This window comes from Molothrus aeneus, chromosome 3 (assembly GCF_037042795.1).
Source record: "Molothrus aeneus isolate 106 chromosome 3, BPBGC_Maene_1.0, whole genome shotgun sequence".
Taxonomy (NCBI): domain Eukaryota; kingdom Metazoa; phylum Chordata; class Aves; order Passeriformes; family Icteridae; genus Molothrus; species Molothrus aeneus.
Window position 1 is genome coordinate 13649287 of NC_089648.1, and position 16525 is coordinate 13665811.

The 16525-nt window shown below is 42.7% G+C and overlaps 1 protein-coding gene across 3 annotated transcripts; it reads left to right on the forward strand.

The window, feature by feature from the left end:
• The first annotated feature begins 617 nt into the window (after positions 1-617).
• YPEL5 (yippee like 5) lies at positions 618-13031 on the forward strand. 3 transcript variants are annotated; one of them, XM_066546311.1, is made up of 7 exons: positions 633-729; positions 3894-4027; positions 4126-4189; positions 4362-4515; positions 5286-5384; positions 9101-9273; positions 10863-13031. In XM_066546311.1, the coding sequence occupies exons 6-7, from the start codon at positions 9133-9135 to the stop codon at positions 11085-11087; spliced, it is 366 nt and encodes a 121-aa protein (XP_066402408.1). In that variant the 5' UTR covers positions 633-729; positions 3894-4027; positions 4126-4189; positions 4362-4515; positions 5286-5384; positions 9101-9132; the 3' UTR covers positions 11088-13031. The 3 variants fall into 3 exon arrangements, with proteins under 3 accessions (XP_066402409.1, XP_066402408.1, XP_066402410.1); XM_066546313.1 differs by lacking the exons at positions 3894-4027; positions 4126-4189; positions 4362-4515 and having other exon boundaries at positions 653-729; XM_066546312.1 differs by lacking the exons at positions 3894-4027; positions 4126-4189; positions 4362-4515; positions 5286-5384 and having other exon boundaries at positions 618-729.
• Positions 13032-16525: the final 3494 nt, after the last annotated feature.

Sequence of the window (16525 nt, forward strand, 5' to 3'; positions counted from 1 at the left end):
AGGTGCTGGAGCGTGGCCAGCAAAGGCAACAAGGCTCGTGAAGGGTCTAGAAAGCACATCTTGTGAGCAATGGCTGAGGGAGCTGGGGTTGTTCAAGGTGGAGGAGAGCCCATGGCTCTGCAGAGTTGCCTGAGAGGATGCTGTAGGAGGTGGGGGCCCATCTTCTCTGACCTGTCTGCAGTGACAGGACCAGAGGAAAGGGCCTTAAACTGAGACCGTGAAGATTCAGAATAGACGGGAAAAATTTTCATTGTTAGGATGGTGAGGCATTGGAATAGGTTATCGAGGGAGGTCACCATCCCTGAAGATATTCAAGAGGCTTCTGGACATGGTGCTGGGTGCTGTGGTGTAGTGATTTAGCGGTTACTGTGCTAGTGCTAGGTGGATGATCAGACTAGATGACATTAAAGGTCTCTTCCAGCCTTGATGATTCGATGATTCTGTGATTCCGTAATTCTATAACTCTGTAATTCTGCCATTCCGTGACCCGGCATGCCCCGCCGGGCGCGGCCGTGAGGCGACCCGGGGCAGGGCGGAGCGCGAGGCGGCAGGGGCGGGGCCTCCGCGGCAGCGAGGGGGCGGGAGAGGGGCGGGGCCTCGCCGCGCTGATTGACAGGCGGGGCGGGGCCACGGCGGGGCGGAGCTGCGCGGCCGATCCGGAGCACCGGGGCCGTGGAGGGCGGGGGAGACACCGGGTACGGAGCCGCCGCCGCCGCTCCCCGCAGCCAGGTAACCGGGCGGGGGCCGCGCTCGCCCCGCGCTAGCAGGGGAGGCCAAGGCGGCTGGGGAGGGAGGTGGCGACCGCCGCGTCGCGGCGCTGTGTCTGTCGGGCCGCGGCAGAGCCCCGGGCGAGCCGCTCCGGTCCGGCGACGGGCACGGAAAGGGGCAGTGGTCGGCCCTGCCTGACCCGGTGCGTTACCCGGCGCCGCCACAAAGCACCGGCCTTCCCCCACCGCGTCTCCTTCTCCGTCAGCGTCTCCCAGCGCCGCCCAGCCTTCCCGGCGGGGGCCGGCACCGAGCACCCCCTCCCCGTCGCCGCCGACACAACTTCCTCCCCCGGCCCAGCACTGGGCAACTTTTCGGGCCGGTTCTTGTGCGGGGCCCCGAGCGGGTGGGCGCGGGGCCGTGCCAGGGCCCAGTGCGGGAGCGGGGGCAGCTCGGGGATGGGGGGCGGCGGTGGGCCCCGGGCACGGCCCCTCGGTGCGGCGGAGGCGGCGGCGGTGCCTCCCCGTCAGCTGTTTCCTGCTGTTTGTTGTCAGGGCTCCTGCGCTCCCGGCAGCGCCCGGCGGCGGCGGGGGGGGGGGGGGTGGGGGGGGACGGGACGAGCCCGGCCGGCCCCGGTTGGCTGCGCGCGCCCCCGTGACGGCGCGCGGGCCGGGCCGGGCCGGGGCCCGCCCTCGCGCGCGCGCGCGGCTTTGTGTGTGCGCGGCACCGGCACCGGGATCGGCTCCGGGATCGGCAGCGGCGCCCCCGCAGCCGCCGCCCCCGCAGCCGCCGCCCCCGGGCCCGGCCGCGGAGGTTCCGCGGGGGTTGAACCGCCCTGCCCTGTGGCACGGGGGGCGGCGGCGGCGCCTGACGCATCGCCCCTCTCCCCGGGCGGAGGTGCCCCTCGCTGCTGAGCGCTGGCCGGCGGAGCAGCCCCGTGTCCCCCCGCACAGGTGCCTCCCGCCGGGAGCTGTCACCGAGCCAGCCCCGGTGCTTGTTTGCTTTGTGGAGGTGCTGGCGGCTCGCTCAGCAGCGAGGCGCATTCGGCTGCTAGCGCTCGGGTTGGGGTTTTCCCAGTGGAAGTATGGATTCCCAGGGAGCTGAAATATTCTGCCGGCGCTTTTGGAAAGGTTCTAAGTCAAAGCAAAAATAAGACTGTTGTCTGTCTGCTTCATTTGTTACTCTGTGCACAGCCCTCAGCTGTCCTGCACAAGCAGATGTAGGTTAGATTAATCCAGCGTATTTATTTAAGAATAAAGGCCGTGTTTTGGACTGGTATTGCCGTACAATTTAATAAATTATTTGTCTTTGGTTTCTTTAAACAATAAACACGTGTTTAGGGTTAGATTGAGGGAATAACAAAGCAAGTACACACGGTTTTGTGAGAGAGAAACAGGGTAGGGCTCTTTCGAAAGTGGTATCACAGAACAACTCCTGATGTCAGCAACTAATGGCTCCGGATTAACCATTATCTTAACTAATGTTTATGACTGAAAGGCGGGGAACTTGCTCCCCAGTTGTAAACATTCCCTCACGTGACTGTATGTAACTGCTATATATATATTATATATATGTAACTGCTATATATATATATAATCCTATGTATATTTTTAGATAGAGCCTCTTTCTGGATGGCTGAATTCAAGTGTGTGACAAACAAAACTGTCAGTTTTTAAGGGCTGCTCAATTTTTCTAAAGTAAAGTAGTCTTCAGAAGTATTGTGTGGAGGCTTCTGTCATCTGCTACTTTCACTTCCGTAGTTACAGAATTACTTAGAGATGCAGAGCTTATTGTTTGTATATAGATTTTAATAATGACGAGTGAGTTTCAAGTGTGGTTGCAAAGTGTGTGAGGACAAATGAAACTGCATCTCAAAGCCCAACAGAGAAGATGACAAGAACAAGCTGTATTTGTTACTTGCCACACACTGAGAGCTGTACACATTTTTATATATCTGTATTTAACATGGTAATCATCACAAGCTTGAAGGGGTGGTGTTCAAGTCAGGTCATTGGTTCATATTTGTTTACTAACATTTGACCTGTGTTGAAATCTTGGGTTGCTCAGCTCTCACCAAAATACGTAATTCCCTTAAGCAAGATTTAAGTTAAAAATTACTTGTTAAATGTGTACATGAAATGCCTGTACACCATGGATGTTTGTTAGCAAGGTGATCTCTAATTTTGGAGCCTTTATCTACATTTAGGACCTTTCTAGTTAATATATAAATCTCATCGTGATATGCACTTAGTGTATTAGAACCCTTTCTGCCAGCTGGATGTGGCTGGTTTGGATGATGATTGTCTTTACACCATTTCTTAAAAGGTTGTTTATTGGATTTCATTTTTAATGACTCATGAAATCAGTGATGTCTTTGGATGAAGTTTTGTATCATTTCAGCACTAAAATTAATAAAAACAGAAAATGTGTAGTTTAGCTTTCTGGAAGTTGCAGAATGGATTCATAGATAAAAGTTGTCTCAACTGCTTAAGTAGCATAAGAGTAAATTTATTACAAAACAAGGAAATACAGCTTTCTTAAAAACTGGAGTAATTAGGAAGGGAAAAGGAGAAAAATGAAGGGAAAAAGAAGCAGGGAGACAGGTCTAGTTGCTGATTTTGGACTCTTTGTAGTTAGTGGTGGGAAAGAAAATTAATCTGAGTGTGATACCATTTGTAAACTAATACTTTTATATGTTATCTAGCAAGAGTATTGTGAGGGTTTAAGTTACTCTGTGGGAGATGCTGAGATAGGGGGGTTGTATGAGAAACAAGTGCCCATCTCTGTGTGCCTCTGCTCTCTGTAAATGTGAAACAGAGTACCCTGGATTAGTGTTTCCCTGCACCAATATGACATAAACAAATTTAAATGCCAGTGTCCTAGTGCTTGCTTTACCTAAGAAAAAAATGCAGTTTGCAATAGGAAATGACACTACTGCACCCTGCAATACAAAATTACACTGCTGCAACTTGCAGAAGGGTGTTTTCATCCTGCGAGGCAGCCTGTTGTTGGTGGGTGCTGTGCCCTGCATCTGGGCTTTGCCAAAGCCTCTTCTGTCTTTGGACTGTGTTCAGTTCCCTTCGCAGTTTGGTACAGTAGCTGGATGGCTCTAAAGAGCACTGTATGCTGGTCCAGTTCATTTTCTCTCCACATTTGGCTACATGTGGTGGTTTCAATTCTGCATGTAGGCAGAGACCAGGCCTTGTTTACTTGGACAGTCGCAGAAGTTGGTGGTGGACATTGAATCTCTGACCTCCCAAGAGACTGACCACGTGTGTATTTTTGGATGTGCCCCCACCTGTGAGCAGGGAAACCTGGGAAGGTAAGGAGCAAGTTTAATTTTTTCCTTTATGATTCTTTAATGTTTGGTCTTGTGCAGTTGTGCTAAGAATTCTCTTTCCTCTTTTGTCCATCTCTGAGATGAGAAGAGGAAACTGAAGCCCAGTTCCCGAGATGCCGTTATGAAGTTTCAGCCTGGTTCAGGGTAAGTACATTTTGAGAATGTTTCAGTGTGCTTAGGGGAATGCATAACTCTTTGCCAGAGGGTAGAGAATGCTTATTTTCTCACAAAGGAAAATGGTTTTCGTTGGTTAAATGGTGAAAGAGAGGCGGTCACAGTTTTTTGTCCTTTAACTAGCAGCTGTTCTCTGTTGTAGATGTGAACGCAGTAGATGGTGCTGAAGCAACTCTGAGGCTCCTCCTGTGAAATATCCACAGTCCAGTGTATAGAGAAAGTGCTTGCTGGCTCTCCCAAGTGTTGATGGTCCTGTGTCTTCAAGAGATGCATTCCAGGACAAGAAAACACTGACTGTTAGTTTTAAAGATGTTAATAAATAATACTTTGTGTTACTTTTTCATTCTTTATTGATGGTGAAGATAGGCAGATGAGGTAGTACAAATACCAACCAAGTGATGCTTCAGGTGGTTTTGGGTGTGTGTGCAGACAGTGGTCAAAATCAAGCTGTTGAACGTCAGCCCTTTGATACGGTTGTTGCTCAGTGTTGCTGAAATCAACACTGAAAGTGTTTGGGGAGTTTGGGAGCTGCTGCTCTGGGAATACACATTACAGCACTCAGCCACAGTGCCTGTGTTTCCTGTCTGTCCATGCACTCACTGGGAGAAGCATGCAGGGAGGAAGTCTTTCACAGAGAGATTGAGAAGTGGTATCAAGGTTTATGCTGTCAGAATAATGTACTGTCAAAACCATGCAATGTCAGCAAGCCTGACCTGCTAGGTAATATGACCTGTCATTGATTGCTCTCCTAAAGGTCCTCTCAGGAAGGTGGTCTGGGTGCTGAATAATGGAAGTGTTGTCATCTCTCAGTTCATGAAGTACCCCTCTCTTGGAACTGGAGAGATTGGACATGCAATAGATACTTTATATCCCATTAAGGAAAGTAAATAAGTCTGCCTTTCTTACATTGCAGCCATTCATTTAATAAAATCACTTGTGTTTGGTAATTTGCATGAAGGCAGGAGCGCTAGAACTTCATCACTGATACATGCCCAGTAACGAATGCTTAGCTGATTTTAAAAGTGAAATCATGAGCCAAAAAAAAAAAAATCTGTTCTTTCCTCAGCATTTGGTTTTGTGAATAACCAAGATCCTGGTCCACTACTTCGGAAAATTCCGCTGGTAGCATGATGGAATTGGTGGGATAGTGTCACTTTCTGGAGCTGTAAGTAGCACTAGGGAACCTGACTGGTTCTCTGGACAAGTGGAAGTTATTTTCTAGGTTTTTAAGTGTAAATAGTGGATGAATGGCCAAGTGCACTTACTGTATTTTCCTCCCCGTTTAGAGGATCTTAAGCTTTAGAAATGCTCTTATGTTTCACAATTCTTTGGTTTCTCCTCATTTAAAAGAGCCCTCCCACTGCCTATCAAAGCTGCCTGTAAGTGGCTTTTTCAGATCATTTATGCATGTGTGAACATAAATAGACGCCTGCACCTTTCCAATTGGTAGTGAAACTATAGGGAAAGAAATCTGCTGTGTTAACTTGGGTGACTTTGTACACACCACTTGTGTTTGTAAGGGGCAGGAGCCTGGGAGCTATGGAAAATTGCTTTCCCCTTGTGCTGTTGTGCTTCTGTTTTTTTCCTGTGTGCAGTAAGTATACCCTACAGGATTTAGCATCCTTACATAAGGAGAAAGAAGGTACTTGCTGTGGATAAAGACTCCTGATTTGGCCTTATAAGTGAATGCTGTGTTTTTAGCTTGGGGGAAGAAAAAGGAAGGGGAGAGTGTGAAATGGTTTCAAGTTGAAATCAGTTTCTCTATTTTACAGGAGAGGAAAAAGCAAAATTTCCATATTAGGTTTTTTAGAAAATCCATTATAAAGTGTGGCATTTTAAGTCTGCATTACTTGAAGTAATTTTGTAATTTTTTCCTGCTTTTTACTACTGTGAGCAGTAACATAAAGACTTACATAAGGTGACTAGTTTTATAGTGCTTCAGCTGCGCCCTTACAGATTCATTGAATTCAACAATCAAAACTGAGGTCAGAGGTAGCTGTAGCCTGCTATATATTTTGACTGAAGTCTACCAGGTGGTAGTTAAGTGTAGAGGTTACTTTGAAAAAGTTAGACACTCTGGTAACCTTACAGTATTTTAGTAGTTTCTTAAGAAAACATGCACAAAATCTATGTTGTTTTGACTGTTACAGTGCTGACTGTAGAATTTAATTTTCTAAATTTTTAAAATATGTATTATTTCAAGAATATAGATTTGCTTATGCACTGTATTCTGAAAAAACGTATTCTGGTACCAGTTGGTTTGTTAAATTCTGCTGTGAGTTTAGGTTACTTTCAGCTCTTGAAGGTGACATAAATAAGTGAGGATTTTAGGCCTTGTATTAGTAGGCAGATTTTTCAGCCTTACATCTTTGAATATATTTATTTACACATTTATTTTAATGTTTGAGATCTTTGGGACTCAAGACTTCAGTCCATGCCATAATGCCATATCCAGAAGTAATACATTTGAATGTTGCTGTGACTTCGAACTTGCTTGTTAGAATTGCACTTGTGCTCCCTTCTGAAGTATTTAATTTCTATTTTTAATGTCTCTGGGCTAATGCTTTTCTGAGGCCACTGACACGAATTATGATTTTAGGCAGGTGATGCACTGCATTTGAAGTGTTTAGGTGCATTTTTCAAAATGTCATGCTGTGCAGGGTCAGTCTGTGTAAAGGATCTGTTCTGGACACCAGGCTATGTGTGTGTGTTGCTCTTAGTGAGATAGGGACAGGTTTGGATTTATGTTGTGTTACCTTCTAAAAGTACTGACAGGGTGAGGATTGGGTTTACTCTGAAAGAAATACCCCTTTGGATGCTGATTCCACATTACTGTAACTTATGATCAGTTAATTGTTTTGAATCCACAATACAATCAGCACAAATATAACATAATCCAAAGTTAGGAAGGATGGCACATGGACCTAGGCCTAGTGCCTTATGGGCATATCTGTTACAATTGCCTTAATTGCTTGTATTTGTGGTTTCTTCTGGCTGGAGACTTTTACTGATACTTGTTTATTCACACTTATTGTGTGTTGATTTTCTTTCATTTTGTCACTATTCATGTTTTAATTTTTTTTTTTTGCTTTGGTTGCTGGGAAAGATAAAGGCATATTAGAAAGGTATAAAGCTTAGAGAAATATAAATGAAAACACTTTCCGTATTTTGAGTGGAATCACACCTCTAATACTCAGACCTGTTTTATTTATCCTTTGAAGAAGAGAAATGGGTATTATATCACCTTTAAAAGGAAGAGTCATGACATTGCTTTTAATTTTTATGTATCCTTCAGATGGGATACAGAAGATTAATAGTGATTTGAAAAATCTGAAGGTAAGGAACCTGAGCTAAAATCTCTCTGTTCAATATTAGGAGCCCTTCTTGTTGCCTCACATTGTAAGAAAACAAAGTGTGAAATAAAGCAATTGGAAAAAAATCGTTATGTCAGTGACTTGTGATTTTTAGATGTAAAAATGATGTGTTAAGCTCTGTGTGTGCAGGTGCAGGTTTTAGTCCATTTGCTTTGTGTATGTTAAGAGTAGACTTTAAGAAACTGATCCCCTAAACCTTGAAATGAGTTTAAATTAGGTATTTGTGCTTATTAATGGTGTTTGACTTAGAATATTCAATTAGATGAGCACAGAATTTGATTGAGTTCTCTATGAACGGCAGTCTCTGCTCTGAAAAGTAAAGCCCACACAATTCTAATATTGCAGTGTGTCAGATTTACTTTACATTGCTCTGCATGACAAAAGCAGAGACAATACATTTTTCTGATTCCACATCTGAAGCATAAATGGAGGTACATTTAACTTGTTTAACTGCAGAAGTTTAGTCATAAAACTTCTGCAGTTGAAAGGGAAATATCATAATTCAATTCCTTTGTCATGTTACATCATCCTTCATGATTTAAGTTTTCGGCTATACATTCTGTGCCTACTCACTAGTTCACTTTGAGTAATTTATGTTAGTTCGTGTCAAGTTGGTGAGACACTTCAATTTTCCTAAGCAGTGAAGAGGCTGATGTGTCAGGCACTGCAGGTCATCTGCATAAAGTTTTTTAGCTGGTTTTTTCCCTCATTGGAGTTGCTGAGGTATTTTAGTGACAAGGCTTTGGAAATACCTTGGATAAATTACACAGTATTTTATATTTGGATTAGACAACTTTAAACATTTGTATATAAAACTGTCTGGTGTTAAGACTGGGTGGATTGTTTATTATGTGAAATAGCATCCAAATCTTTCCTATGTTGGTCTGTATATGAAACAAAGCGTCAAGTCAAATGCAGCAGCCAGGGTGCTATACCAACATTCTGAGTGGTGGTGTTGTGTGATCATGTGTCATAAATTGTGCAAAGCTATGGGGAAGTGACATAATAAATATGTATTATAAAAGGTGGGGGTGACTTGGGAAAATTAAGCTATAATTGTCTTGGTGACTCAGTGTAATTCTCAGTGCTTCATTTCTTAGTGCTGACTAAGATGAGTGAGTTGTTGGGAATGTACTGAAATAGAATTTCAGTATTGTGTTAGAAGAAGTGGAAGCTTCTGAGTTTAAGAACTGTAGGGGCCAGTAGGGGGTCTGCAAAACACTGAATTGTATTTTAAAGGTTTCAGTTTGTGTTTTTCTCATTTAATGTAATTAGTTTGTATTTATGTAATCTTTATTGGTGAAATGGTCACTTTGGGAAATAGCTTGTCTTGATGAGAGGGTGAAGACAGACTGTAAGTTCAGCAGTTCACCAACAGAGGAATGACTTGGAGCAATCATTAGCTGAATTGGTTTGAAGAATATTCTGACATATATATGGGATGTTTGGGAGTTTCAATTTTTTTGCTGAAATGCTTTTTTTACATGATGTTTCTTTTTGCTTTCAGGTCTTGAGTAGAAACTTAGATAAGTTGTAAAAATGGGAAGAATTTTTTTGGATCACATTGGTGGCACTCGCCTGTTCTCCTGCGCAAACTGCGACACGATCCTGACCAACCGCTCCGAGCTCATCTCCACTCGCTTTACAGGGGCCACAGGAAGGGCCTTTCTTTTTAACAAGGTTGGTAAGAAGCTGGAGGAACTGCTGTTTACTTTTGAAAAATGAGTTTGTGGGATATGGATCTGTCACAAGATTGAAAAAACTTCTTGGCTAAAGTGTTGCATAATTACTATTTTAACTTTTTTTTTTTTTTTTCTGTCTTTGAAGTCAAATTTGACATTTACTGTTGATAAGAAACTTAGCTAAATTAGTTTTGTCTGAAATGCTGAAAGACTGTAAAGAAGACTGTGTATGTAGAGGCCTCAGGCCAAAATTGATGGAGTTTCAACTTCAGAGACTTCTGTAATATGAACCTCAAATTCACTCTGAGAGTATCTGGTATCTGTCAAAGGGTTCCAAAGGTTTTTTTAACTTTTATGCAGTTAAAAAAAAAACTAGATAATATTTTGTTTAATTTCTGAAATACATTTAATGTAACAGTAGTCTGGCAACTTAAGTTGCCACAATCAATCACAATCTTTTTTACAGACAGTAATACTCTGGTTTAGTTTAAGAGTTTTTAATTTATTCGATTCAATAGATTGACATACAGATGTCAAAATTTTTGAGTGAATTGTAGGATTATTTATTAACCTTGCATAAAGACTTGTCCATTAGATTAATTGAAAAAAATGGTAATTGTCCTTTGCTTTCTCACAAAGTTCCTGAACATATAATGCTTGGTTTTGTTTTAGTTTTGGGGGTTTTGTTTTTGTTTTGTTTTAGTTCTGTTTTTTTCTTATAAGCCATTTGTCCATGGCCAGAGTTGATAGAGGCATCAATAGTGTCTTAACTGTGTTTTGCTCTGGGACTTCTGGTATCCCGAATCTTACCAGTACTGAGAGATTTCCTCCTCATTGAATAAACTCTGGATCCTGGAGGTTAGATTTTTTTTTTTAATGTTAAATAGCAGGGTTTCATTACAGCAGTTTGAGGTTTTGCATTTCTGCAGTCGGAAGCTGTACATTTGAACCAGTCAGGTGCTAAGCTGAGAAAGTAGTACAGTCCCATCTTTTAGAATCAAGCTTGGGTATAGTTCTGACATCAACTTTTCAATGAAGTAAACATCCTGGTTTTGTGGTGATGCTGCAAAAGAAGTTTGCAAGTATATTTAAACTGCTGATACAGCACACAAAAAGGTGCATGTTTCATGTCTACATTCTCAGCCACTGACCCTGTCTGTTTCTTAGGTAATTATTTCAAAGGCACCACAAGATTTTTAAAGAAATACCTCTTTTAATATTTTGTTTCTGAGTTCTGGGACTTGGTGATCACTCAGTTGCTAGAAATGAGTTACATACATTACAAGTGGTTTAATACAAATTTACAAGCTCTTCACTGGGAGTTTCTCACCCAGAGTTGAACACAGCCCTTTTGCATATTTTGTGATAGCAATTCATGTCTCTCAGTTAAAATGTGAGGGTTTTACATCACTATGAAGCCCATCTTTAAGGTGTTACCCTCTCTCTCACACAGGAGATTTTTTACACTGCAGTTTTCAGTTGTGTGTGGTGCCACAGGCTCTTCCCTTCTAAGTGTGTCATTGAGCAGGTTTCCCCTAGGCAGACTAATCCTCTGTGCTGTTCTCTGTGCCTGTGTGTTTGTCCCAGGTGGTCAATCTGCAGTACAGTGAAGTTCAGGATCGGGTCATGCTCACCGGCCGCCACATGGTCCGGGACGTGAGCTGCAAGAACTGCAACAGCAAACTGGGCTGGATCTATGAGTTTGCCACCGAGGACAGCCAGCGCTACAAGGAGGGCCGCGTTATCCTGGAGCGAGCCTTGGTCCGGGAGAGCGAGGGCTTCGAGGAGCACGTTCCATCCGACAATTCCTGAAGGGGCCCCAGTCCCTTCTCAGGTTCTCTTCAATTAAAACTCCAATGTAATAAAATCAACAAAAAAATCTGCTTACATACACTGTCACCTTAGCATCAGAGTCGGATTCATGGACTACAAAGTGGGAAAGATTGTGAGAATATTTCAGATGGAACCTTACTTTCTTTATTCCTTTTATATTTTACTTTCCCTCCAGCAGCTGTTTGTAGAAAGAATGTTGTGCAGATGCTGTAACTTCTTCTCTCTTTCATTTACATCTGTTAGATTTGAGATTGTATCTTAAGGTACAGTGGGCTAAAAGGAAAATATTTGCAGGATTTTTCTTTTGTTGGAGAGAAATTCAATGAGGGTTTTTTTTTTATTAGTTTGCACAAACTGATGTCAGCATCAAGTTATTTTAAAACTACAGATGTTTTTTTAAAAGTATATTCCAACTTTTGGCTTAAGTTTTTAGTTAGGTTTTTGGTTTTTTGGGGTTTTTTTACCCAGCCTTTTCACCTGGTTTGCTAGTAAAGTGAAGAGATCCGAATTTGTGCTGAGTGCTAAAGGTTCAGTGTTGGTACAGCTTGGGCTGGCCCATGTGCCATATTCTTGTTGAGGTTGATTGGTAGCACAGAGCCCATTATTTCTTGTCATTCTTGACCCAAAGATGTCACCATTCCTTGTTTATTCGTGAAGTCCCATTTCACCATGTAAACTGGTGTTGATTGGAAACTATCCTTGAAATAGGGTGAAACTGCTTGGCTTTTTTTAACTTTAACAGATGTAACTTATGAGCATAGTAATAATATAAAGTAATAGCTGTCTGTTTAGTCTTGCATTGCTTACAAATCCGGCTGTGTTTGTAATGGTAGGGATCCACTGAGGAACTACTGTTTCAGTAGTCATTTTTTTTTTGTTTCTCTACTAATCTCATTAAGTTAGACAGGGAATTGCAAATCTTAATTCTTCTTCAAGTAGCTTTCTTTAAACCCAGAACTTCCTATGTTAAACACAGCTGCTGTGTAAAAGGAGAAGATTGCCAGCATGTTTGTTCATGCGTAGAGTTATGCAATCTGCATCTCTTGAAAAGATTAACTTAAACAGCTTGTTTTCAAATGCTGCTTCTGGTGTTGAAACCTTTATCTTTCAACTTTGTTGAACGTTTTCATTGTGATGTTATGTTTTTATCTTTCTGGGCAGCAGTACATGTCAGCCTAGTAGTAACTAGTGACTTGGATTCCTGCTTTGTTCTTGTAGAGGGCAGCTCTGTTTAAAACAGTGATCTTGCTTGCCTTTTTTAGCAAAAATGCTGTTCATTAACTTAATTCAAGGGTGCCCAAACTATTTCATTGTGTCTTAAGCCATAAGTTAGGATCTCAAGGGCTGAAATTTATTTGAATGTTAGATATGTATGATTTCTTACCCAAGATATGAGTTGGTTGTGTTTTTTTTTCTTATTGGATAAATTGTGGTCAACATGAATTAAGTTACCCACAAACGTAGGAAGGGGGGGACCCCACCCAGCCAAATGGATCTGGGTTCTGACCTTTCAGAGTAACTTTTCTTCTCTAGACACAGCTCCATATCTGAAACTTAAGATGTGGAGGGTGACTATGCAGAGTATTTTTCTTAATTTTTTTTTGGTTGCCAAGTGGCAAGTTGGACACCCCTGACTTGAATCTACTGCCTCTTTCATGTAAAGGTAGCTTTGTTCTAGAAATGTCACATAGAAAGAAAACAGAGTAGATCACATACCAGAGCTGTGCTTGAATCAAGCTGCTTAAACAATAGTGTACTTGTGCCTCAAATGAATCAGTTTTTGCACTGAGTACAGTAGTACCCCATTATCTTGTACTTCTGTCCTTCACAGACCCTGGAAGCGCCATTAGCATGGTTCTCTGCAGTACTTTTCTTGTACTTCTGACATTACAGTACAATAAAGTATGTTTTGTCCTGAACTGATCTTTGCTGTGCTTTTAGAGTTATTGTCATGGAGTCTGTCAGCCAAATCACATAACCCATCTTTCATTCCTTGTGTTAAGTTTCTGCTGCACAGTGACAAGCTGTTGACGAGCATCCCTTTCTGTATAGGTGGTAAAAGAGTTCTGTTGATTTTGGAATGAGCCAAGTAGAGCTTCATGCATACCACTTGGACACTTCAAAGCCTTCAATTTACTCCTGTTAAAGAGAAAACAAAAACCTGCTCATTTTATGGAATTCTGGGTGCCAAATGTCTTTTCATGACTTTGAAAAGACAGCAAGCTAAGCAAAAATCCGCCTTCTGCAAGAAACTTGAGGTTTTGGCTTCTGAAATGGCTTGGGAATTAATGAATTTGGTATTATATATCTGGACTTCTGTGAGTTTTTCCTTTGTGTTCAAATGTTAGCCAGAAACCTGCCAGCAGCTGGTCAACTTCTGAAGAGCTGAGACGAAAGGATTATTCTGTTGGTGTGATGGAGACTGGGGCTCTTATTCTAACTTACATTAAGACCGTTTTGGTAGAATGTTGGTGTGAGATGCTAAAAATTACTTTTCACAAAGCCTTTGATTTGAAAAACACATGTGAATTGAATTCTTCAAAATCCCATGAGACTTAAGCAAGTTCTGTGCAGCTTTAAAACAGTAGACTTTGCCTTGATGTTTTTGCTTACATGTTGTTCCCTCCTTTATCACTTTTGATGGCTCTGGGAGAGTTTAGCCTCCTATATTTTGGCTGCTCCTCCTTGAGACACTTGGTGTGTGAACACAGATAACTTATCTGTGGGGAACAAGGCCATTGGTTACAGCACATCTAGAGACAGAGAAGACATTGCTATTTGCCATCAGCTGCAATTTTGTAGTAGGGCAGTAGCCTGGGATTCTCAAAGGAGGGCTGGCACAGGAAAATGTGCCACTACAGTGATCTTTTGCCTGGCCTGTGGTGGGCCTGAGGTAAAGAAGGGAGCAAGGAAATTGCAGTGCACAACAGAGTGCTCCTTGCATTCCTGGAGACCTCAGGATCTGTGCTCCTAGGGTGCAGCTTGGGCCAGCAGTGCTGCTGTGACATCTGCATGACATGGGCTGGATTAGAGTTCATGTCACCAATGCTGTGATCCCATCCTGTGAGTGTACTCGAAACTGAAATACTTCCTTGCTACTGTTCCAGCAAAACACAGGTTTGGGAAGAGGAAAAGTTTGCATGGTGTGTTTGTGAAGTGTAAAAGCATTTTAATTATGCCCTCCAGGGATGTTAGAGGAACTTTTGGAATGACATACATGTCTTGTGGCTTTGTTAGAAAAAGTGGCCTTACATGGGGCTCTGGGGTTGGCTGTGGTTACTGCCACAGACTTATTCTTACAGGACAAGCTTGTCTCTGCAGATTTGCTCAGAGCTTTAGAAAAAAAAGCTGGCAGATCATCATGGATGAGCAGGTAAGGACAGGTGAAGCTGCAGCTGAGGACACAATTGCTGGGTACAAGGATGAGGTGGCTGGGAAGGCTCTGGCATTCATTGGGAAGAGGCTAGCTGGTTGATGAACTCCATTTCAGACAAGAAATACAAGCTGTGATACTGCAGTACCATTCTGCAAAAGCCAGAAATAGTGTATTGTGTTTCCTTCCTGGGCCTGCCTTTACTTAGAACAACAATAAATTTTAAAAATCCAGTGATGCTTGCTTTACTGTGGATCTCAAGGGCTTTGCAGACTCCTTGAGGCCTGACCAGGATGAAATGCTTCTGTCTTTTTATTTTGCTTGGGGCACTGATAAGAATTGCTCTCCAGTCCTAGTTTTGCAGGACTTAAAAGAACTAAGCAATTTTGAAGCCCCTCTCTCCATAACCCAGAGTTAAAATTGCCCCAAAACTTCAAAAGATTGCTTTGAGTGATGAGGAGGAGTATGACCTGGTAGATAAAATTCCTGTACAAGCTTTTTTCTTGCAGAAAATCTGAAATATGGCCAAAGAAAGTGAGCTCCTCTGGCTGTCCCATTACATGTTGTGTGGCAAAGTCCTTCAAGAGCTGCTGAGGAGCCTGGTTTCTGCAAGTGTGGAGTTCTTCCTGGTCTCATAGTTACTTCCTTCCCTACTTTTCTCTCATGTAAGGATTTCTGGTACATGTAGGGAAGTGTAAGGGAAGAAATCTCACATTTGCCTTCCAGCCTTTTGTTTACTGATAGTGTTGCTCTTACTTGAATGGATTTCTGTGAGCTCAGTAAAACTGCTGCTAGACTACTGCTGCTGCATTTACTTAAAGGCCTTTCTGGCAGAATATCAGTGAGTTTATCATCTCTCATCCCTGAGTCTAGGCAGAGGTTGTTTGGGAGTGATGCTTGACTGAACATTGTACTCTGGGTAGAGGCGATGTGAAGGAAGACCTCATTCACAGGATACTTCCATTGCTGTGCTGCAGCTCTATGCTTCTTATGTTATTTTAAGTGTGATTTGCTTAAGTTTGCATTTCAAGTCCTCCTTTGAAAAAGGAGGTGACTAAGAGACAGCAGTCTGCACCTCTTAAACGTGGCATTTCCCTCTGAAGGACCTGAAATACAGTTTGGTACAGAGTGCTCTGTGTGCTGCTCTGTTGGAAGGCATGGCTGTGTTCCTGTTTGACTTGTTCCTGCAAAAATAAACCCCAGAGCTTGTCTAAGATATGGCCAAAAATCTCCCTGCATGGGAGTTAGGATATGGAGGAGAAACCCAGGTGAAAGAGTGTGTGTGATTCATGTCAAATAAGCCGGTCACTCTGAAGCAGCACAGGTGGGAGAAATTCTAGAGGTAAGCCTGTGCCTTTTCTTTTTGGCTGGTGTGGGTTCAGGGAAAGTGGAAATCACTTGGGCATTGCAGAGGATCTAAGGTCCCCTGATGAACAGAGGAGTGGGAAGTGCAGTACCAGGGCTAACTTTGGTACAGGCTCTGTGTTGTGTTCAGATGAAGGCAGCTGGAAGGTATTTGTCATTTTAAGAAGGCTCTGTTTCTGTTCTCATTAAGTGAAGGATTTATTACTATTAGAAAATTAAATTTGTATAGAAGTGAAAGTAGGAGAACAAAAGACTGTGGTAATAATTAGGATTTTCTAAGCATGAGGGGTAAATGGGAGAAAGAAGGATGTTCAGATCTTGTATTTTGACTCTTCCCAGGAGAGGGATGTGTGTTTGCCTGACATCAAGATCCAGTGCTGTTTCTCTCTGGGACTTAGGGATGTTTAGATACAGGATTTTGTTTTGTCTTTTTTTAAGCATTTGATTTGACAGTTGTAAACATTTACAGGTGTTTGAAACAGTAAGTTTACTGGATTATAGCAGACTGCATGGTTGTTTGCACGCTAATGGCAGATGTTGCAGTAGATGTAGTTAGTGGAGTAGGGAGATCCCTTTTCTTCGAGGGAAACACAAAGCAGACTGGCTCATACAAGGCTGCTTAACCAAAGAATTGCCTGGTGCCTTTCAGCTGTCTTTAGAGACAACAATCCTCTGTCCC